Here is a 20,918-nt window from a genome sequence, read left to right on the forward strand (position 1 = left end):
ACTGACTAGCTTTTCCCTGGTTGTTATGGAGACCAGAAAACTAGCTTAGATGGGCATCGTACTCCTCGAATACAACCAGAAGTGAGAAATGTCTACCCAATCTTCTTCTGACTTTACTTCTATTCCATGTGATATACTGCCCACACAATTTATGTTCCTCCTTTTAGGAAGTTTATTCTCAACCCTCTTTGTGAGTAACTGGCTCAGCAGAATGCTTATTGCCCCTATGGTTGGACAGTCAGGTGTGGAGAGAGTTGCTGACACCATTCATTAAAATAGAGAAACTGGAATCTCATAGAAACGTAACACCAGTAAATAATCACACGTATTCTAAAAAAAATTAAACCCTTTTTATTTGTATATTTATTTTTATATATAAAAGAAATACAAAAAAAAGAACACAAACAAAATGTTGATTATGGCAATTCAGTTTTGTCCGCACCCTCAGCCTGAGCTGCTGCCTCAGATCCACCGGGAGTGAGCAAAGTCCTGCGGTTATAATGTCCCTTTATGATTCCAGAGTTATTGTTCTCATTTAGGATTTGCTTCTGTTTTTGCCTGTTAAGAGACTGTACAAGTCCTAGTACAACAGCTGCTAACGAATACTGTCCGGTCAGTTTTCTTGGTTGTAAGATTAAAGGATTTGGTTGAACTCTTCCTAGAAGAAAATATGTTTTGATTTTTCCTTCCTGTTCACTGATGCCTTTGACATAAATCTCTCCTCGGTAGTCGAAGGCAAATCCTCGGTCCTTCAGGATCAGATATGTTTCTTCAGGCACTTGTATTCTGTCACTAACTCCTGTGCTGTCCATTCGACTTGCTAAATTAACTGTTTTGCCCCAGATATCATACTGTGGTTTCTTGGCACCGATAACTCCTGCTACAACAGAGCCATGACTAATCCCTATTAAAAACAAATAAGTAAATAAAATAGAGAAGCAGCAGCCAGGTAAGCAAGAATAACTGAAAACCATATTTACACTTGAGAATCAGCTGAAAACTACGTCAGATACACTTATCATTAAGCTTAAGGAAAAAAGTACACATAAAAAGAAAGAAATAAGTCCGGGAAAGATAAAAACATGAAAAGCTATATCCTCAAAGCTATTTTACAGGTTGCCCAAGTGGAATTGCAGTACTTATATATCGTCTGTATTCTGCACAGTATTGCCAATGTTTCTGCAAACTATTTCTTAAGCAGTAGGAAAAATCTTGAAAAAACTTCTTGAAGGCAGCCCTAACAGTGCTATGCTGTGAAGAAATGATATTCTTATGTTCTATGAAATGAAAATATTCATGTATTTCTATGAAGTTACTGTAATACTATATTTTATGAAACTTGCATAAATTCAAGGCAAACAATCAAAGAGAAGAGAATAATTTTTTATATATGATAGAATTTAAAAAATAAATTTAGTGGTAGTGAAAAACAACTTTGAATAAAGGTCATGCAAAGTTTTTATTTTTTTTTTATTATTATTATTTTTTTTAATAGATTGGTTATTGAATCATCTTCAAATATTTCTGCATTCATGCACGATAAATTCTTTGCAAGTGATCCACGTTTTCTGGGCACAGATGGGTATTCCCTGAAAGTTATCCATCTTTCTAAACTATTAGGATACACTCTGAAATAGCACAGATAGAGTGATGCCAAAACCCTCTATGCTGTGACTGATGAATATACTTCTGTTTTCTTTTATGCTAAGCCTGTCTTGTTTTTCTGAGTGCTTTCTGGTTTTGTCTATTGATCTAGACAACGTAAGATGTCATCAGTTTTGTTCCTGCTACGTCCCATACATTGAGGTAATATTGTCATAACCCATCATATTTCATCCATTCACAGCAGATTAGAGGTGCTGCCACTGGGACAGATCAGGTCGGAATCAGAGCTCAGTCTTTCTCCAAAGCCATAAGTACTGCACACGGAGTTTAGAGTGAGCTGCTATTCGCTATTTTAACTTAAAACACATTTTAATTCTCATGCTTGAATAATGCTTACCAATACGGAGCTCGAAGTTGTTAAATGAATGCTTGTTGATCTCCTGTATGCTTTCATTCAGTGCTATGGAGAAGTCAGCTAGAGCACACAAATGCCCCCATTTGTCTTCACATTGCTGAGCAGTCATTAAAAAACAATATGTTAGAAATGTTTTGCATTTCCCTGTAGAACAGCTCCCATCCACCCCTACCAAGTAACAAGTATCTTACAGGTCTGGAATCCAAAATGAATAGTTTAACTATGCCAGATCAAGAGGAGGTTGGTATTATTAATGCTAAAGTAATGCTTTCCACTTATATAACAATGCTTCCATACTTAGATGGACAATCTCACTCTGAAACACCAAAGAAATTCATTTCCTATCAAAAATGAGAACGAAAATCACAGGAATTAACAATGCATATGAAATCTAAGACTGATGAAATATGGAGAGGATTGGGACTAGCCTAATAATGTTATGATATCACCTTATCTATTCTGAAGCCAAGTAATTCTTTTATTGAACAAATTTCCAATCCATAAGTATGAAGCATTACGTATGAAGCACCATCTGACATCATGCAGTGCAACTCTGCCATTTTAACCACCCTTGGTTTTTAAGTCTAACAATCTCCCTTGCATCAACCTTTTCTGTTCACACTGTGCTCATTTGTTGTCCTCAGCTTCTTTCAGTTCAGAATATGCCATCCTCTCTCAGCAACCCTCACCTCTTTGATATTGATGCAATGATACATACACGTATATACATATATGTATATACATACACATGTGTGAAAAGAAGTGCATTTTAAACATATGTACAAATTTCATTAGACTACTACAGTTTTACAAAAGATTGATTAATCACTGTTGAAAGTGCAGTAAAAATTTTCTTTGAATTTTTATCCATATTAAGAGTAAAAAGAATTGGTTAGGAGGTCTGTAGCAGCAATCTCTTATGTTTCTGATGTTCACTTCTTTGCTCATCTCTGCAGAGAAGCAACTGAAGATGGAACAAACTAAAAAAATATCATGCATGCCTAGTTTTATGGATTTCTATCTATCAGCCTTATTTGTTACTCTGCATGTTTTAGCTAAACTCTTCTTGCTTTATAATACAAACAAACAATCAATTTTTTTTTTTAGATTATAAAGCTCTGGATGCTGCTTTCCTGGTTGCTGCAATCAGTGTGGGCAAATCTGATTCCCATGCTCCTGTTGATCTGGGGCAGCACATTCTTGTGGTGCTCTTCCTCATAATCCAGCACTGGTTGCCAAGCAAGACATATCTTGGCAACAGTCAGCTTCTCACTGGAAGTATTCTAGAACTTCATCTTATTCCTCTGGAGACCCCATTTTCAGGAATACTCTTGAGTGCAATTGTGATCTGGCTTATTTTATGTTCAGATTAGGATTCTTTAGTTGGAGTGTGGTAAGGCACTGGCAGAGGCTGCCCATGGAAACTGTGGAAGTCCCATCCCTGGAAGTGTTCAAGACCAGGTTGGATGGGACCCTGGGCAGCCTGATCTGGTGAGTGGCAACCAGCCTATGGAAAGGGGGTGGAACTGGATGGTCTTTAATTTTCCATCCAATATGAAACATTCTATGGTTCTATGATTTTTCCCTTAGTTTTGTTTCCAATTCTGATAGTGAGAGCAATGTGCAAACTTCTGGTTTTGTGAAGTTCTTTATTTGAACTGACATGTCTGCTTTGTTCTGATGTACAGTTTATCATCCTGCTTAAAAACAAACAACTACATCATTGCAATAGATGTTTAAATATGACCTTGCACTTGCATAAGTATGCTGCTCTATTTTCCCATCAGTGTGATTGAAAGGAGATTTTTTTCTCTCTAACAAACTTAAATTTGAAGAAAGAATCCATATGGTTCTTGTTCAGAGAACAAATGGCATTTCAGTTCATCAAGAACTGCAACTGTTTCTGCCAGAAGCCCAAATGTCTATTTTCTTTGAGCAAATATAGCACTATGAACATTGATTTTTAATTCATTATTATTTTCATCATTCACTAATTGTTAATATAATCACATCAGAAGTTTAGAGTTATAGAGTAGACTCTTCTCTTACCTGTTTTTCAGGTGATAATCCTGACACAGCCATGTATGTGCTACCGATTGTTTTAATTTTTTCAATATCCTGGAATCTCTCTTCACCTAGTAGCTAATAAGAATATTAAAAAATAATAAAAATAAACAAATATAAGCTATTATTACTGTCACTTTTAACATAAAATGATTGTATGGATATAGAAATTAGTCTTCGTGCTTGCAATTTGTTGTCATAGAACAATATAGTTTTAGTTATTGTACAGTATTCATTCTAGGTTCTGGGAAACACTGAGCACTGGCTCCTTGTAACATCATCTACTAACAGAACGCACTCAAGCTCTTTAAAGACATTTGGCATATTTTAGAATAGATAATATAAAACATGCATATTCCAGCTTAACTTAAATGAAGATGATCCCTGCGAATGCTGAGACATAATCATGGAAAATTAACAGAGACAAATGGTCTTAGTTTGTGTATATTCTGGTATATGTGTTTATGAATATAAGAACACTTGATCACTTCAAAATATCCCAAGATCTCTCTGGGAGGAATTCAGTGTGGTTTAGTGCTCTTGTGGATACATTTCTGCTGATTAGGCCAGTATGGGAGGTAATTCAATCCACTTATTCATTCAACCATCATACACATTCAATGAACAGATATCAATGCCTCCAGAGCACTTTTGTAGGAGATCAAGTCCTCCTGCTTGTCATGTTTCTTCTTACTACTATTTTTGACACTGGTACAGTCATTGGTCAGTCAGTCTATGCTTTGTTAACTATTTGTTAACTTTGTTAACACCTTCTGCAAGAATTGCAGGAGACCCATACATATTGTTAAGCACCAGTATCTATGCTAAGTAGGCATAACAAAATCTTATCAGATTGGGAATCTGCAAGAGGAATAATAAATTTAGGCTAGTGACTAGATCAGTGAGTGGTGTGGAAATGACAATTTGGTCCCTACTCTAAGCCGATATTCACTGTTTAACATAGAATTCTGCATTAAATTTTGGCTTAGAGCTAGAGTCTCATTCCTTGAGAAACTTAATCTGACTTTGTGTTCTGAACTCAACCATTGACAGCATTTTATATGGGATGTGGGCACATATCACCTCATCACAGGCTTTACAGATGTGTGTTAGTGAAGGTAATACCCTGGAACACTTCAAGATAGGGAGTGTGATACCTAATAAATTCAGGCATCAATGTGGTTTGTCAGTCCTGAATGACCATCTCCTTTCCCCCCTCAAAAATATCCCCACCTAAAACCTGTTCACAGGCAATTAATTTAAAACTTTTAGTACTAAAGGTTCAACATAGTTGAGATTTAAATGAAAAAAATTCCTGCTGTGGTCAGGCAAAAAATTAATGAAGCTTTCCCCACTTTTATCATACGCTATCACACATTCCTTTTCCACTCTGTGGATTTGAGTTTCCTTTCAATTAAAAACTAACAGTATTTTGTTCAAAGGGAAAAACCTACCAAGGGAATAACATGAAATATCCTTGGCCATTGAACTAACCACACTGTAAGTCAGCCAGAGCGTCGGGGTGTTGGAAGCTCTGCTGTTCATGTGCAGATATGGCACCATCTGTCTCTAAAGGGAGGCTGCGCAGCATTGCGCAGGGGACACAAAGCCATATGGTTAATGGCTCTCTTCCAACTTAGGAAAGTCCAAAAATTTGACACATTTCTCATTTTCTTCAGACTGCCAGGAAAGCCTATCATCTGTATTTCTCTCCCACAAGGACAGTTCATTTAGCTGCTCCCTTAAAAAAAAGACTGCTTCTTACTACTCTGATTCTGGAAGCGGCAGGTGTGTAGGGGAGAAATGGTCTTGGATACAAACAGTTTTCATTTCCATATGGTTGCTAGAAACAATACCAAAGAGCACAATAATATGGCTTGTATGATTAATATTTAAAAATTATTCTTTTTAAGAATTAGAAAACCTATTGGCTATCAGGCAATTTTTAAGAAATAATCTCAAGTTATCTCCTTCTCATTCATTATTGTTTCCAAATCTCTATTTTTTCCTGCTTCATTCTGTCTGTTAAATAGCTTATTGTCTTTTTCAGATAGTGGTTTATTTACCCACTACTTTCGTCCAAGTATGACAGGATGGTGAATATTGATTTTGAGGAAAAATATTCCCACTCTATTTGTTGCAACACTTTCCACTGCTATTTGTTGCACACTTTAAATAGGCTCATGAATTTACCAATTTACTAAGAAAGATTAGGAAATATTTTCAAATGCTACAATGTGATTGAAATCTGAAAAGAAATGAATAGCTTGATGCTTCAATTCGTGTACAGTTGAACTATACAGGGGTCAGACCCTGTGGCATATGCACGTATGAGGTAGTAAAGCAGAGAACATTTCAGGACATCCCGCATAACTGCAATGTGATCAGTGCATTCTGAAAGCAGAATCCTGCATGGTGCTGAAACCCGTATTTGTGACAACATCGTGTATTAGCATCCCTTGTTATAAGCACCATGTAAATCACTGCAGGGTAAAGGATAAAGGGGGAAAAAGAGTCCATGAAGTAGAAAACTCTTATTAAAGCACAAATCCCAATTGTACTGTAGCTAAGATACATAAATGCTAGATTAAAATGGCTAGAAAGAATATTACATTTTAGAAAAAAAAATACTCATAATCTTCAGGAAAAAAACATTCCAGTATTATTTTTTTGGTACAGTATGTCTAATCAGGGAGTTTTGCCCTGTTATGTGTCATTTAAAAGTACAAAAGTAGATCTGCAGTGTTCATGTTTTTTTGTATTGATGTATGATGTGTTCCTTTCAGTAGCTCTGGGCCTGATGTATAAATAATAAATTTTGTATAACTGTATTCTGTAGTGATGCTATACAACAAATAAAGATCTTTTTTTTCAGTCCAGAACCCAGCACATCCCTTTCTGCCCCCATCTGTCCCCATCACATTTTCCAAATCAGGACAATTTAGATTTTTACTGCTGCTTTCATTCAGAACCATCTTAGAATCATGGAATCATAGAATGGCCTAATTTGGAAGGGACCAACTAGATGAAGATAATATCCCTAGGACTGTAACCTGTATAAGGAAACATGGGGATTCATAGTACAGAATCTCACTTGGAATTAGGAACTTAATTCAGTTATCTAAATATAAAAGTCTAGTGTCATTTAGAGCATGCTTTCTGTTAAAACTTTCAACTGCATGCTTCAGGATAGTATAAGTTTTCTGATAGTGAAGCATGAGAGCTGCAAATCTCATGTGTTTGTCTCAGACCATGTCAGATATGTCCTACATATCACCTTTCAGATTGCTTAGACAAAGAAAACTGATGGTGTAACCATGCTGGAGGTAGATTAGCAGCCATCAGGAGAGCACATAATTTAATTTACTACCCATACTAAGAACATATCTATTCAACTAAACATGTCTGGGACATAATACAGTTCCTAATTAGGTCCTTTATTAGTTACAGAACAGGTGTCAGGGACCTGAATGATTATCATGTTAGAGCTTTTGATGAAAACCTTGTCTTCAATAATCACCTCAGCAGCAATGAAATTCTGCTGTGAAAATTACATGAAAGTGCATGACGAGATATCTAAAATTAATTCATAGCAATACGCTTTGCATTAAGTTTGAGCCATAATCATTTTAATGAGATCTGGAAAGAAAAACAAAACTATTAATCAGAGCATGCTGACAGCTGTTCAAGATCTCAGAAATGAGAATGCAGTATTTATACCTATAGGGAAAACAGAGCAGAAGCTTAGGAGGAGCCAGAGTTCTACCTGTAGAATAGGAGTTTAGTTTTCTACTGAAATGCACAAGGATGCATTGCATCTGTGAATTCTCATATTCCCCACTGGCAATTTTAGTAACTGTTCATTTGTAAAATAAACCCTCAATTTCATTGTGTCTCACAGTTTGGTACACTTGATCCTCATCCAGTTTTCATGAGCTAGCACTCTATGAACTCTTCTCATGAGGAGCCCCAGAATAAGGAAGAATAAAGGTGTAGTTCAGCCCCTAAACTGGGTTCATAATTAGTTTCTGTTTTCTGGCTTGATTCGCGTACCTGTTTTCTGAAAAACGTAGGAAAGCCAGTTATTCCTTTGTACCTTTGCCTTCCACTCATAAAATGAAGACAACTATAGAATTAAGGTAAAATAAATTTTTCAAAACCTCTGAGAGGCCTTACATAGTAGCTTCCCAGAACTGAATAACAATAATAAAAAATATTAATCTATTTTTCTCAGCGTTTTACCTTCCACTTTTATCTTGCTCTTCAGCAACTTTCTGTGAAGACCTTGGATATACCTGTTCTTCAAAGCAAAACTAATCAACACAAAATAAAACAAAAAGCTTAGGCTAGATCCTCAAGGAGAGACAGGTGGCTGAAGTAGAACTGAGGTAAAACTAAAAAAATGAAAGGAGAAAAAAGACACTAAATCTCAAATTTTCATTGAACTGTAGTCCCTGGAGAGATCTAAAATTCGTTCATCATAGAATCATAGAATCATAGAATGGCCTGGGTTGAAAAGGACCACAATGGCCATCTAGTTTCAACCCCCCTGCTATGTGAAGGGTTGCCAACCACCAGACCAGGCTCCCCAGAACCCCATCCAGCCTGGCCTTGAATGCCTCCAGGGATGGGGCATCCACATCCTCCTTGGGCAACCTGTTCCAGTGCTTCACCACCCTCTGTGAGAAGAACGTCCTCCTAATATGTAACCTAAACCTCCTCCCTTATCCTATCACTAATGATGCTGAGAAAAAATTCTGCATACTTTATCAACAGACAAAATCCTGATCCGCAATTCATATTCCAAAACTAAGCATCTGCTCTTGTTTTCTCTCAAAAGTTCAGTCTCAATCAACTGTACTCTGATAGTGTCTTTTGAGTTGAGAACCAAAAAAATAAAAATAAAAACAAAGGTTGAAAGTGTTCTCCTTTTTCCAAAGCACAGCCTAAGTAGATTTTTTCCCTGATTTTGAAAATTACGCCATGGTTACATAACTCATGTGGGATGTGAAATCCAGATCAAAGCTCATTTTAGGGAAAAAAACTAATTCCTTCTGCTTTCTTGAAGTGTGTCTTAAAATTAACCCTACAAAACAACCTTCATTGCCCCATTTGGTACTCTATCTACATGCAGAAAGGAATTAAAAACATTTTTGTGATAAATAGAGATAAAACAGAACATCCTAGGATATATTTTTTTTACTGTTTCTCAAATATTTCTTGCTATCCAGGTGCTTTCTCCTTTTCAGTTTAGTTTAGTGACACTGGAACAGGCTGCCCACACAGGTTGTGTATATCCCCTCTATGGAGGCATTCAAGGTCAGGCTGAATTGGGCTTTGAGAAATGTGGTCTGGTAGGAGGTCTTTTCCTATAGTGGAGGGATTGGAACTAGATGATCTTAAAGGTCCCTTCTGAACCCAAGCCATTCTATAATTCTATGATCTTTAAGGTTTCTTTCATCCTAAGCCATTCTATGATTTTATGATTCTATGATTCCTCAGCTCTCTTTCTGATATTAACATTGTTTACCTTCATGATGGACAGGATATTTAAATAAAATCTTTATTTTTAATGTCATTTCCAATTTTTCTCCTCCAACTCTGAATTCCTTAGCAATATATCTCACCAGAGAAGTGACATTGGTAAAAATGCCATCTCTTTTTTTCTTAACTCAGTGTTTGATTCTGTACTTATCTGACTCACTCACTGGCTTCAAAATAATACCTTTACCAGTTTAGACTTGGATCACTATTTCCCAGATATCTTTACCCTTTCTTCTGCAGGATATAGGCATGTTCTACCACTAGATATACTGGAGCAGGTTGTGTTTTTTATTATATATGCACATATTTGCTTTTAGTCTCTCTCCCACTAAGTTATTTAGACCAAAGTTTGGCAAGTCTAAATCAAAAAGCAAAGTAGACAACTGTAGTAGTAATTGGAGTAACAACCAGCCCAAACAAACAAACAAACAAACAACAACAACAGCAACAACAACAAAAAACTAGAAACCCTAGAAAATTATTTGAAAGAAAATAGAAAATTTGATAATTTATGTTGACTGATTTGATGTTTGAGAACTTACCATTCAAGCACTATCAGATAAATTGTTGGTCTTACCTCATCAAAGTCTGCAATGATTTCATTCAGCAAGCGTAGACATTCTACTCCTTGGTTATTCATCTCTGTCTGGGAATAGAAGTCAGCAAATCCAGGAATAGAAGCAAACATCACACCAACAGCATCATAAGACTGTGAATACAATTCCTAAAAGAACAGTGAAGAAAACCAAGTTGGAGTGAAAAGACAGGAATGAGAAAATCATTCGCTGTGCTTAGCATCCACAGCTTACTTCTTCCATGCATATACCTTAATATCGGAATTTAGCACTAAGATGTTGTGTGATTAGGAAGGTTCAACAAGAGGAGGCTGACAGCTCTCATATTTTTCTATTGGATTTTATTCAGGTTTTGCTCTTTACTCTAAATTCTCCTCTTGAGTCCTGTGCTACACCAGCAAAAAATCATAGAATCATAGAATGGCTTAGTTTGGAAGGAGACCTTAAAGATCATCTAGTTTCAATTCTCCTGACATGGTTGCCAGCCATCAGGTCAGGCTTCTCAGGGCCCCATCCAAACTGGCCTTTAATGGTTCCAGAGGTGGGACATCCACAGCTCTCTGGGTAACTTGTTCCAGCACCTCACCACAATCTGAGTAAAAAATTTCTTCCTACCATCTAACCTAAATCTCCCCATGAAATAAGTATGTTCAACTCCTTCAACATTTCTTCATAGGAGAGATCCTCTAGCTCTTTGAACATCTTCATGGCCCCTCTCTGGGCCTGTTTCAACAGCTTCACATCCTTCCTGTACTGGGACACAATACCCTAGATGGGGCCTCACAAGTGCAGAGTAGTTCAAAACAGTCACCTCTCTCTCCCTGCTGACTACTTGTCTTTTGATGCAGCCCAGGATACCATTGACCTTCTGCTGGCTCATGGCCAGCTTTTTGTCCAACAGCACCCCCAAGTCCTTCTCTGGAGGGCTGGTCTCAGTGAGTTCTTCTCTCAGTCTGAACTGAAATCTGGGATTACTTCGACCCAAGTGCTACACCTTGCAGTTGGCCTCATTAAACCTCAACAGATTCTTATGTGCCCACTTTTTGAGCATGTCCAGGTCCCTCTGAATGGTGTCCTTCCCTTCCACTGTGTTAACTGAACCACTCAGCTTGGAGTCATCAGCGAACTTGCTGTGTGTACATTTGATCACACTGTCTATGTCACTGAAAAAGATGATGAAGAGTACTGGTCCCAAAAGAGATCCCTAGGGGACACCACTCACAACCAGCGTCCACCTGAACATAGAGCCCTTGACAACATCTCTATGGCTATGACCATTTAACCAAATTTTTATCCGTTTAATAGCCCAGCCCTCAAATTCATATCTTTCCAATTTACAGATAAGGATGCGGTGCAGGACCATGTCAAAGGCCTTGCAGAAGTCCCTTTAGATGGCATCAGTTGCCTTTCCTTTGTCCACTGTTGTCGTCATTTCATCATAGAAGGCAACCAGATTGGTCCAACATGATCTGCTATTGGTAAAGCTATGCTGGTTGTCTCAGGTCTCCTCCACATCTTCCACATGTCTTAATGTCTCCTTCAGGAGGATCTGCTCTGTGACCTTCCCAGGAACAGACATGACGGACACTGGCTTGTAGATCCCCTTTTCACTGCCAGATTTTAATTCTAAAAAAATGATTGGTTCCCCTCCTGCCCTTATTTTTTCCTCCACTGAAGAGTATGGTAACCTGACTAATCTTTTTCCTTTAGTAGAAATTAATACACAGACTAGTTTGTTGAGGCTTACAAGAAAGAAAAAAAGACATATGCACTTGAAGAATACTTGCTGAGAGACTTACACTATGCTCAGACTTTGAAGACAGAAAACAGACTGAGTCTTCAGCTTCCCAGTTTTTCTATTTTTGGTAAGAAACATCAATACTGAAATAATCTATCCATGAGAAAATGCTTACAGTACACATTTGGGAACATATATTTGAGAGCAGAAATTAACTTAATAGTCAGAATTGAACTGTAGGATTGATTGTACTGAGATCTGTTAGATGCTACAGCCAGTACACTCACACATAAATCAGTAAATCAGTTGGAAGTCACCTTACAAAAACAAAAAATGATGACTCTGAATTAGGTAGCAAATACTTGAAACATCAGCATGATGCACAGGGCATGTTTGCTTTTGAAGATTATCATGCATATGAGCTTACATGAAAAGATGTATAAAAGCAGACATATTCCCCGAAAATGCATACTGCAGACATGACGCAACACCCTCATGTTTGCTAATGGTATTGGCTCCACTTGAATCAAAGTGTTCTAACCTGGTTGTTTTCACACATACATTTTCTCTTGTGCAAAGCATTGTTTTATGGGAATTTAATATCCACAGGCTGCAAAATTCCTCAAAAGGCTGATTTCTAAAGTGTCTTTCCTTGTAGCTCCTAACTATGTCATCTTCCCCTAGGTGCTATTTGAAATCACATCTTCAGATACACAGTGATGAGTAGTCTAATTTGGCTGCTTACATTATCATTTTCAAACTGTAGAAGCAGAAAAAGGGAGCCTTGAATTTGTTTCACTGCATACTTAATCGATATGTCACTGCTGGCAACTTGAATCTTGAAGTATTTGTCAAGTCTTCATTATAAAATGCAATTCTAAAATTTTATCATAGAACAGCTTTTATTCACATATGTTATAATATACATTTGCCTTGTTTCAGATAAGGACTAAGTGCCTTACTGCAGCTTCCCCAAACAAATGCTGGTTTTTCTTATATCGCATCAGCATCCCCTCTCCAAATACAGCATTAAGAATATTCACAGACTCCATCATCAGCAAAATATTTGACTGAGTTTTCCTCCATCTGACTGACTTCAGTCATATCTTGAACTTACAAAGCTTTTTTGTGTGTACTGCAAACATTCTTTAGGAAAACAGCCACAGTTATGTTTCCAAAATGGATGCTCTATTAACTGCACAAAAGAGACACGGTATGAAATGGCAAAAATACTCTCTTGGGTCTGGAGATGCAGGGAGGCTGGAGTCTGTTGATGCCTGTTGGACAGGTTACTTGCATACTAGCTGAAAGAGCTGCATTATTACCTGTGCAACACTAGACAATCTTAAAGCTGCAAAGTTATTTTGTTAGATTTTTACATCTTTTTTTGAGGAATATTTTATTTTCCCAGACTCATATGCTGGGAGGGCTTTATAAAGAATACTATTAGAAGCAAGTACATTTGGGACAAGCTTCTCATGGACTTTGAATAACTTCAAAGGTGGAGATTTCACATCCTCTGTGATCCCCTGGTGCAGAATTAGACCACTTCCTGGGTGGAAAATTTTTCCTGCAGCTGAAAGGGATTTTTCTTGCAGCAATCTGTGTCCATTGCCTCTTTTTCTTCATCTGAGAATATACTGCTTCTGTCTTCTCTATAGCAATACTGAAAGCAGTCGAAAGAAACAATAAGATCCTCCTTCATCCTTTAAACCCAAATCTCTCAGCTGCTCCTCGTATGCTATGGTGCCCTAATTATAGAGGCCTTAAGCTGGATTGCTTTAGTAGATATGTGTGCCTCATTCTGGGAAACCTAAAACTGGAAACAGCACTCCAGATGAGTACTAGAAGTGCAGAACACAGGGAATAATAATTTTCCTTGACCTTAAAAATTAATTATTATTATTATTTTTTAATATGGATTAGATACCAAAAATGGGCAATATTTGTGTATTGAATCCTACTAAGAATTGTGTACAAATAAATCTCTAATGTATCTGCTTTAGTTCCACTAATTAGATAAAATTATCAGGAATAAAATTGATACATACTTCATTATCCCGATCCTTCTCCAAGAAGTGACGTGCAACATGACTGGGTAAGATATTTCGTAGCATATTTTCATTGTGTTCCCTTAACTCCTTCATTTCATTGATTTCTTCTTTTGCTTGAACACGCCACAGAAAATCCAGCCTTGCTGTGTATTCAAGCTGTAGTTTCAGGAAGGAGAGAAAGGCAAAAATAAAGCCCAACAATATGAGTACTCATCATATTGTCATTCTGGAAATCTGCTCCTCCCATGTAAGTGCTTCAATAATGCTGGAAACTTTTCTGACTTAGAAAGAATTTGATTTCATTGACAGGAAAAAAAGAGAATTTCCATGTTCTGTGTATGTTGAGTGTTTGAGAGAAATACTGGGACAAATACCATGTCTTGTTGCTGCCATGGTCAGTGGCTAGAAAATTTTACTGTTATTTTCATTTTAAACACCTCTCTGACACTTAAATTAAATTAAATTAAATTAAATAATGGAAATAGACAGATCAGATATTGGAAGATATCGGTATGAAGTAAATATGTTCTGTTTTTCATATATGTTTTCAGATGAGTTGGATTTCACAAGAAAATAGCATGTGATTCCAAAGTCTTAACAGAGCTATGTATTTTGCTTCTCAAGGATTAGCACCTTTCAGCTAAACTAAATATTAACAATTCATACACTTTCAAGGAGGATTTCCAAGTCTTCGGCATATTCGAGATATATCTTCGAGATATTTCTACTGTTGGGAAATGCCTTTGTTTATTGTCTTTTAGAGTGAAAGATACACTGTTTGGTACCCCCTTGAGTACTCCATCCCTGTTCTATGTTCATGGACAAGACCAACACTACCAGTGGGTACATTGCACCAGAAGAAAATTTCAGATTTGAAGGCAGATGCTATTTTAGCTTGCAGAAAGCCTGGACAGGGCTAACAAGATACAGTCTTATTGGAAGTGATGGAAATATATCCTTGCATGCTGTAAGCTGAAAGAGAAAACGTATCTGTGAGGCTTGAGATGTTCTGGATGGAGATAATAATAATACACTCAGCAGAGGATCATATTGCATCAGCAAATAAATGCTTTTCTAATTGGGAGAGATATCAAATTGTTTGTCAAAAGCTGCTAGAGTAAGGAAGTTGCTGGGACATGACTTATGTGCCAAGCTGAAGTAAAGGGCAAGTCTGCAGCGATGGGAATGACTAAAAGTGGGTTTGGGCATTCCCTAGTGACAATTGGATCCACATTTTTATCAGCAGTGACTAACATAAAAGTTCATATTTTGTGAGAGCAGCCCTGGAGAACAGGATTTCGGGGTGTGAGGGGGACTGAGTGCTGTGGGCAGTTTTTCCCTTTGCAATTATTAAAAGATTTTTTTTATTATTATTATTTTATTTTATTTTATTTTATTTTTTTAAAGTCATAGCAATTGCACTCAGATGATAGATTACTTATGTTGTGTGTTTTCACTGGAAATGTATTTCCAGTGGAAAGGAGTATATGAGATAATGTATTTTGATAAGATACTAAGGGATGCTTTATGTTCTAATTAACTCATTAAAAGACAAAGCAGTAAATAAACACATTTTAGTATAGAATGACTCTAGCCTCAAAACTGTTCACGATATCTCTTTTATTTCTCAAGTTTATATTGAAAAATATTTTTACTCACTAAAAATTTTATTTAAAAATTGAATTTCCAGTAGGAAATTAACCTATCTAGCTTGATGTTGTATATCAGTTACAAAATTCCGTGTAATTACAGTTTTAGCACAAGAGAATATCTTTATGTCTTGACTGAAATACAAGTGAGTTTTTAAGAAAAATCTGACATTGATTAGACAGTCTCATATAATTTTTCTTGATAAGAATCTAGTATCTAGTTTAAAATTCCATGGCGGGAATTAACTTTACATTGGATAAAGAAGAGTAGAGAACTGTCAAACTGCTCAGAAATGAAGTGTCCATAAGCTCTTTTTTTTTTTTTCTTTTTTCTTTTTTCTTTTCTTTTCTTTTTTTTTTTTTGTAAAACCATGTAGAATGAGACATAACTTACATTATTCTAATTCATAATACTTCTGCACTTTGGGAGAAGCCGTGCTGGAGGACAGCTTTATCAGAGTTAATGAGCTCTCCATCAGTTCAGATGACAGAAGACATTTTTTTTAATGTGCTCTGAATTTTTACTTATTTCTTTGTACTTAAACAGGTCGCTTTAGATTAACTCTGTAATAGGAAATAAAACAGTTCTAAGAAGTGTTTCTGGGCACTAATGTTGAATATTCTTAACTTGATAGACTGGTCCTATGAATCATTTGGGAGAACATGCAGAAGGAAGCACATATCAGGGGCCATTTCCAAGTACAGTGTGGGTGTAACTACCTTGTTTTGTGAGGCAAGGAAGATTAATAGAGTAGAAAAAGGCAGTGTTGTGCTCACAGGCCTCTGGGCTGGAGAACAATCTCAAATATCCTCAGTAAGGTTTTGTAAAATATAGACATTTACCCTCATTTGTGATCTCAACAAGCATTCCTCAGATTCTGTCTAATGTTTACTGTAATGTTAACTCAGTGTTTTCTTTCTAAATAACTTCAGAGCAAGTATACTTACTCTCTAACCCTTTGAACTTTATATTTGCTTATGCTTAGAATGTCTTACCTTTCTAATACTGCCTCACTTAAATTAGGACCTACAAATGCTGGTGTTAATTACCATAATCCTCTTCAAGAGAAAATATTTAAGCAAGCTGAACATGCAAGACCATGTCTAAAGGGAACTGTCACTGCTTCTTCCTTGAATGCAATGGTCCTCTTTGTCTCTATGTGAAAAGAGACTACCTTAAGTCAGCATGCTTGATACACAGCACTATAGTGGCTGCCAGACAGAAGCACTGCAGAGGAAGCATCCTGCTTTCAATGGCTTTTGCTCAGTGTATTGGTTAGTTTCAATATTATTTTGAAATAGCAGTTCCTCAGTTCTTTCTCAAGGAAATCAGTCCTAAAGAACTAAGACATCAAAGTCCTTGTTATGATGTAGGACCAGGTGAAAGCGGTCCATTACTCAAAGAAGTCAATGCTGGTGCTCATATTTTGTAACTTCAAATTTTCCCCCATTCTACAAATATGTTTTTCCCCTATGATCATACTGAGTTCTGTTCTTCATTTTGGTTTTATGCCTGCTCAAGTGCACTGAAGCACAGACGCCCTTGGAATTGTACAAATATCTAAGATAAATGGGATCTCATTTGGTCCTTAAACCTATATTAACACCTGCAATATAACTTGTCTGTTGCTGAATACAATACTGCACATGTTCTTTAAGAATGCCAGGCAGTGTAAGATGTAGGCTTTACTCAGATTCTGCATATGATTTATTAAATTGTTAAAGGTCATATTTTCATGTGGATAAAAAGACAGTTGGTATTCTGGAAGTAATTATTGTCACCTCCTGCAATTGCAATGGATATAGAGAATGGTTAAGGCAAATGTTTGCATTACCTGTTGACCATGATAAAATACAGCTAAAAGGAACATTGCCATCAGTAGTAAAGATGCCTCCTTTGTACCCAGGAAGTCTGTTCTGGATAAATAAAGAAAAATAAAATAAAATACCGTTATTGATTTGTCAGTATTTGTTGCAATTATGCAGAAAGTTCATTCTGTAATTCAGCCTGAAATTTTCCCTTTTCTTTAAAAAATGCTCTTTATTTGAGAATTTAACTTAGAAAAGCATAATTTCAAGAGGACAGGAGTGTTATCAGAGAAGCAGTCAACAGCCTCTCCCAGTGAAGTGTTGTCCACAAAATTACTTAGTATACTTTCATGTCTTGCATACAAGTCATTGATTAAAACATTAAAGAGAACTAGTTCTAAAATGGAGTCCTCCATAACCCAGTAGTGACAGGCCTGAACCTGTTTTAACCCTATTTACTATGATGTTTTGAGCCTGACTCATGAAAAAATTATTCAACCATCATGTTCTGTTTTAGTTTAGCTGCATGCTGGACATTTTGTCCAGGAGGATACTATGAGAACAGTATTAAAAGTTTTGCTGTCATCTAAAAAGATTACATTAGCTGGTGTCTCTTGGTCAGCATCAGGTGATATTTGTCGGAGAAATCCTAAGTTAGAAAAACTAGAGTGGGAAAAAGCAGATCTTGATGGAAACTAATTCAAATGGAAACTTGTTTGTGAGTTATCTGACCAAACTGACCCTGCGGCCTGATGAAGAATTTACGATCAGGAAATGTATTACTATGGGATGAGTCAACAGTACAGAGTGAAACATCTTTTTATAGAGGCACAAAACATCTTTGTTGTCTGCAATTTCAAATTCAAGTGTTCCCATTTTGAAGCTGAGAAATATGGCCTCCCAAAGACTTCATTCTGTAACGACTCTAAGGGCAGAAGACTCAAAGGTAGAAGTTACATATATTTGTTACTGGATATAATAGTAGGGTAGTAATTGCAGAGACAGATGACTTTCACATCGGGTTGTAATACTTTTTATTAAATTAATTACTGTAGCTAAGAAAACAGAGAAACTACTGGAAACAGAACATTCAAGCTTGTGCTCCCTAACATTAAAGTTGAAGCTCAAGTCCTTGCTTTGAGTATGGAGCACCTTAGCTGAGCTCCCTACCTCATAAATTGCTGGCTGCTTGGAAGAATATCTCTGGCTCTTTCTTCCTCCTCTGCACTAAAGTCACTGGAGACTTTCCTTGCCAAGGGGAATACAAACTATTCTGAATTCTCTGAAATTTTCATAGAAGGGAAAACTTTGCCACATTTGACTTGAGAAAAGAAATTAAAGACAATGATCATGATTTCTACTTCTAGTTTAAGCTGTTGGCCAAAATATTGTTTTCTTACTGCAATCTGTCATATTTTGGGGGCTCTGTCATGAATATGCTATGTGTATAGGGAAAAGAATTGCAACTCAAGTCATTAGCAACTTGGTACTGTAGGAGGCTGGCAAGGAAAGATGTGCACAGACCCTTGCAGTGTTAAACATGTAATCATTATAAGAACTACTAGCACTGAAAATCCTTTTTGTTTCTTCAAATCTTCAGATATTCCTTTTTCTGGCATGCACTTTTTACACAAAGTATCAAATAATAAAGACATGTTTTTCTGAACTAGCAAAATCACTGCTGCTGTAAGTTTGGAATTATTTAGCACTTGATACAGCTCTGTCTTGTGATTGGCTCATCAACTCCTTCTGGGAAGGATGCCTGGGAGGAGGAGAATGTCCTTCAAGTGGCCTCCTATAAAATGTTATCATCCCTATATTTCTTAGATCTCTGAGAGCCATGTCTTAGTTTTTGACATTTCTACAGGTAAAACCCTGCCCCTGAAAATCAGATGTTCACTCCTGTTTGCCTAATAAGAGGTATAAATTTCAGTTAGTACTGCTGGAGTTTCTAGGACTTGAATAAAGTGATCTACATGAAACATGGACAGACTAAGAAAGCCAGAAGAGATAATCTCTGCTCAACATCTAATATTCTTGTGAAATGAGCATTTAAATAAAAATATCTGAGAAAAAATGTCACAGTATAAGTCTTGTTGGACTAGTCAGTGTCTTTTGCAACTAACTGTATTTTTAACTATGATGCTATCCAGTACATGGAGTCTTGCAGCACTTGGACCTTTATTTTTTCTTTTTAATTATTATTCTATTCTACATACATAAAATTTTAATAATAATAACCAGTTCCTAAAGAAAGCTGTGAACACTTACTCTCCATTGTGGTTTAAGTGGTCATATTGCAGAAAAAGTGAAGCATAAATGGTCTCAGTCAGTAGAGCATAGATTGCAATCATGATGAGAAGCACTGCCAGCTTCAGGACAGAGTTGAGACGAAGAAAGACTGCGCAGGTCACCATTGCCAGCACACCAGTGAAGACAAAATACTGAACAGAAAAGAAACAGTCATTATTTTTGGTCATAAGGGATTATATTTTCACTCAATAAGTATCTATATAAAAGATCAAATGATCAGAAATATCAAAAAAGATTTGTCTCAGATTTGGTACTCAGGTAGATCTTCTTAAAGTGCTTGCTATAATTTAATGTTCAATTAAAAATTCTCTTATTTTGCATGGCACCTCCATGTTAGCAGAAATCCTCATCTATATTGCAGTTTTTCATTATTAGGAAGAAATGGGCATTCTGTATCATGAAAAGAGAGAAGTGAGAGATGCTGTATGTTGTAGCATGCTATTTAATAGTCAACTGAGTGAGAATCATTTTTACTCCCTTAGATTCTGAATTTTCACAAGGGTTACATTAATCAGGACAGGAGAATCATATTCCTGCTTTATCTTTCTCCCATTCTATCTGAAGAGAGGATAAAAGCACAGGTTTGGATTTATTTTTATTATTATTTTTAATATTGCAGGTCAAACTCAGCTTAAAGTGTGATGCCTGGAGGTTTTATTCATATTTCATTTTCTAATCTCATCATTGTCTTATCTTTCTCAACGATTAGTCATCTGTCAAATGCAATCCATACACCTGATACTGGATATAGTGAGATAATCATGTCCATGAGTTATTCAGATTTGAAATGGCAACATCAAAACCCACAGTCCAAATGTAGTTTAAATTAATTCCCATCATAAAACTTTAGGAGAAATTGCAGCATTCATTTTTCTTAGAACATTTTTCTTTAGTACAGTTCTCTGTAAAAAAATGCATAGCTCTGCAACTTGCAGCATACTTGTGGTAATATCATGACACTGGCTTATGACTTTCTATGTGCCATATGCATGACCAACCCATCGATTTTGCTACCTGCTTGCTCATCATAGAGAAGATTTCTTTGCTTCAAATTAAAATTTATAATCACTACATTAGAATGACTGCCGTTTTTGCAATACAAGAAATATTAGTCTCCTCCACTAGTTTCATATGAATTAAATAGCAAATTTT

The 20,918-nt window shown here is 36.4% G+C and overlaps 1 protein-coding gene across 2 annotated transcripts in view; it reads right to left on the reverse strand.

Annotated features, from left to right (window-relative positions):
* Positions 1-328: 328 nt before the first annotated feature.
* Positions 329-20,918, reverse strand: part of ADCY8 (adenylate cyclase 8) — a 119,990-nt gene continuing 99,400 nt past the window's right edge. For both annotated transcript variants that reach the window (XM_052704253.1, XM_052704252.1), the window contains 7 exons: positions 19,725-19,897; positions 17,480-17,561; positions 13,993-14,151; positions 10,206-10,352; positions 4,070-4,162; positions 2,003-2,117; positions 329-904 (listed from right to left, as the gene is read on the reverse strand). In XM_052704253.1, coding sequence (XP_052560213.1) covers positions 417-904; positions 2,003-2,117; positions 4,070-4,162; positions 10,206-10,352; positions 13,993-14,151; positions 17,480-17,561; positions 19,725-19,897 — 1,257 coding nt within the window. In that variant the 3' untranslated portion in view covers positions 329-416. The remainder of the gene's footprint in view (positions 905-2,002; positions 2,118-4,069; positions 4,163-10,205; positions 10,353-13,992; positions 14,152-17,479; positions 17,562-19,724; positions 19,898-20,918) is intronic.

This window comes from Tympanuchus pallidicinctus, unplaced genomic scaffold (assembly GCF_026119805.1).
Source record: "Tympanuchus pallidicinctus isolate F22 unplaced genomic scaffold, pur_lepc_1.0 scaffold5, whole genome shotgun sequence".
Classification (NCBI taxonomy): Eukaryota; Metazoa; Chordata; class Aves; order Galliformes; family Phasianidae; genus Tympanuchus; species Tympanuchus pallidicinctus.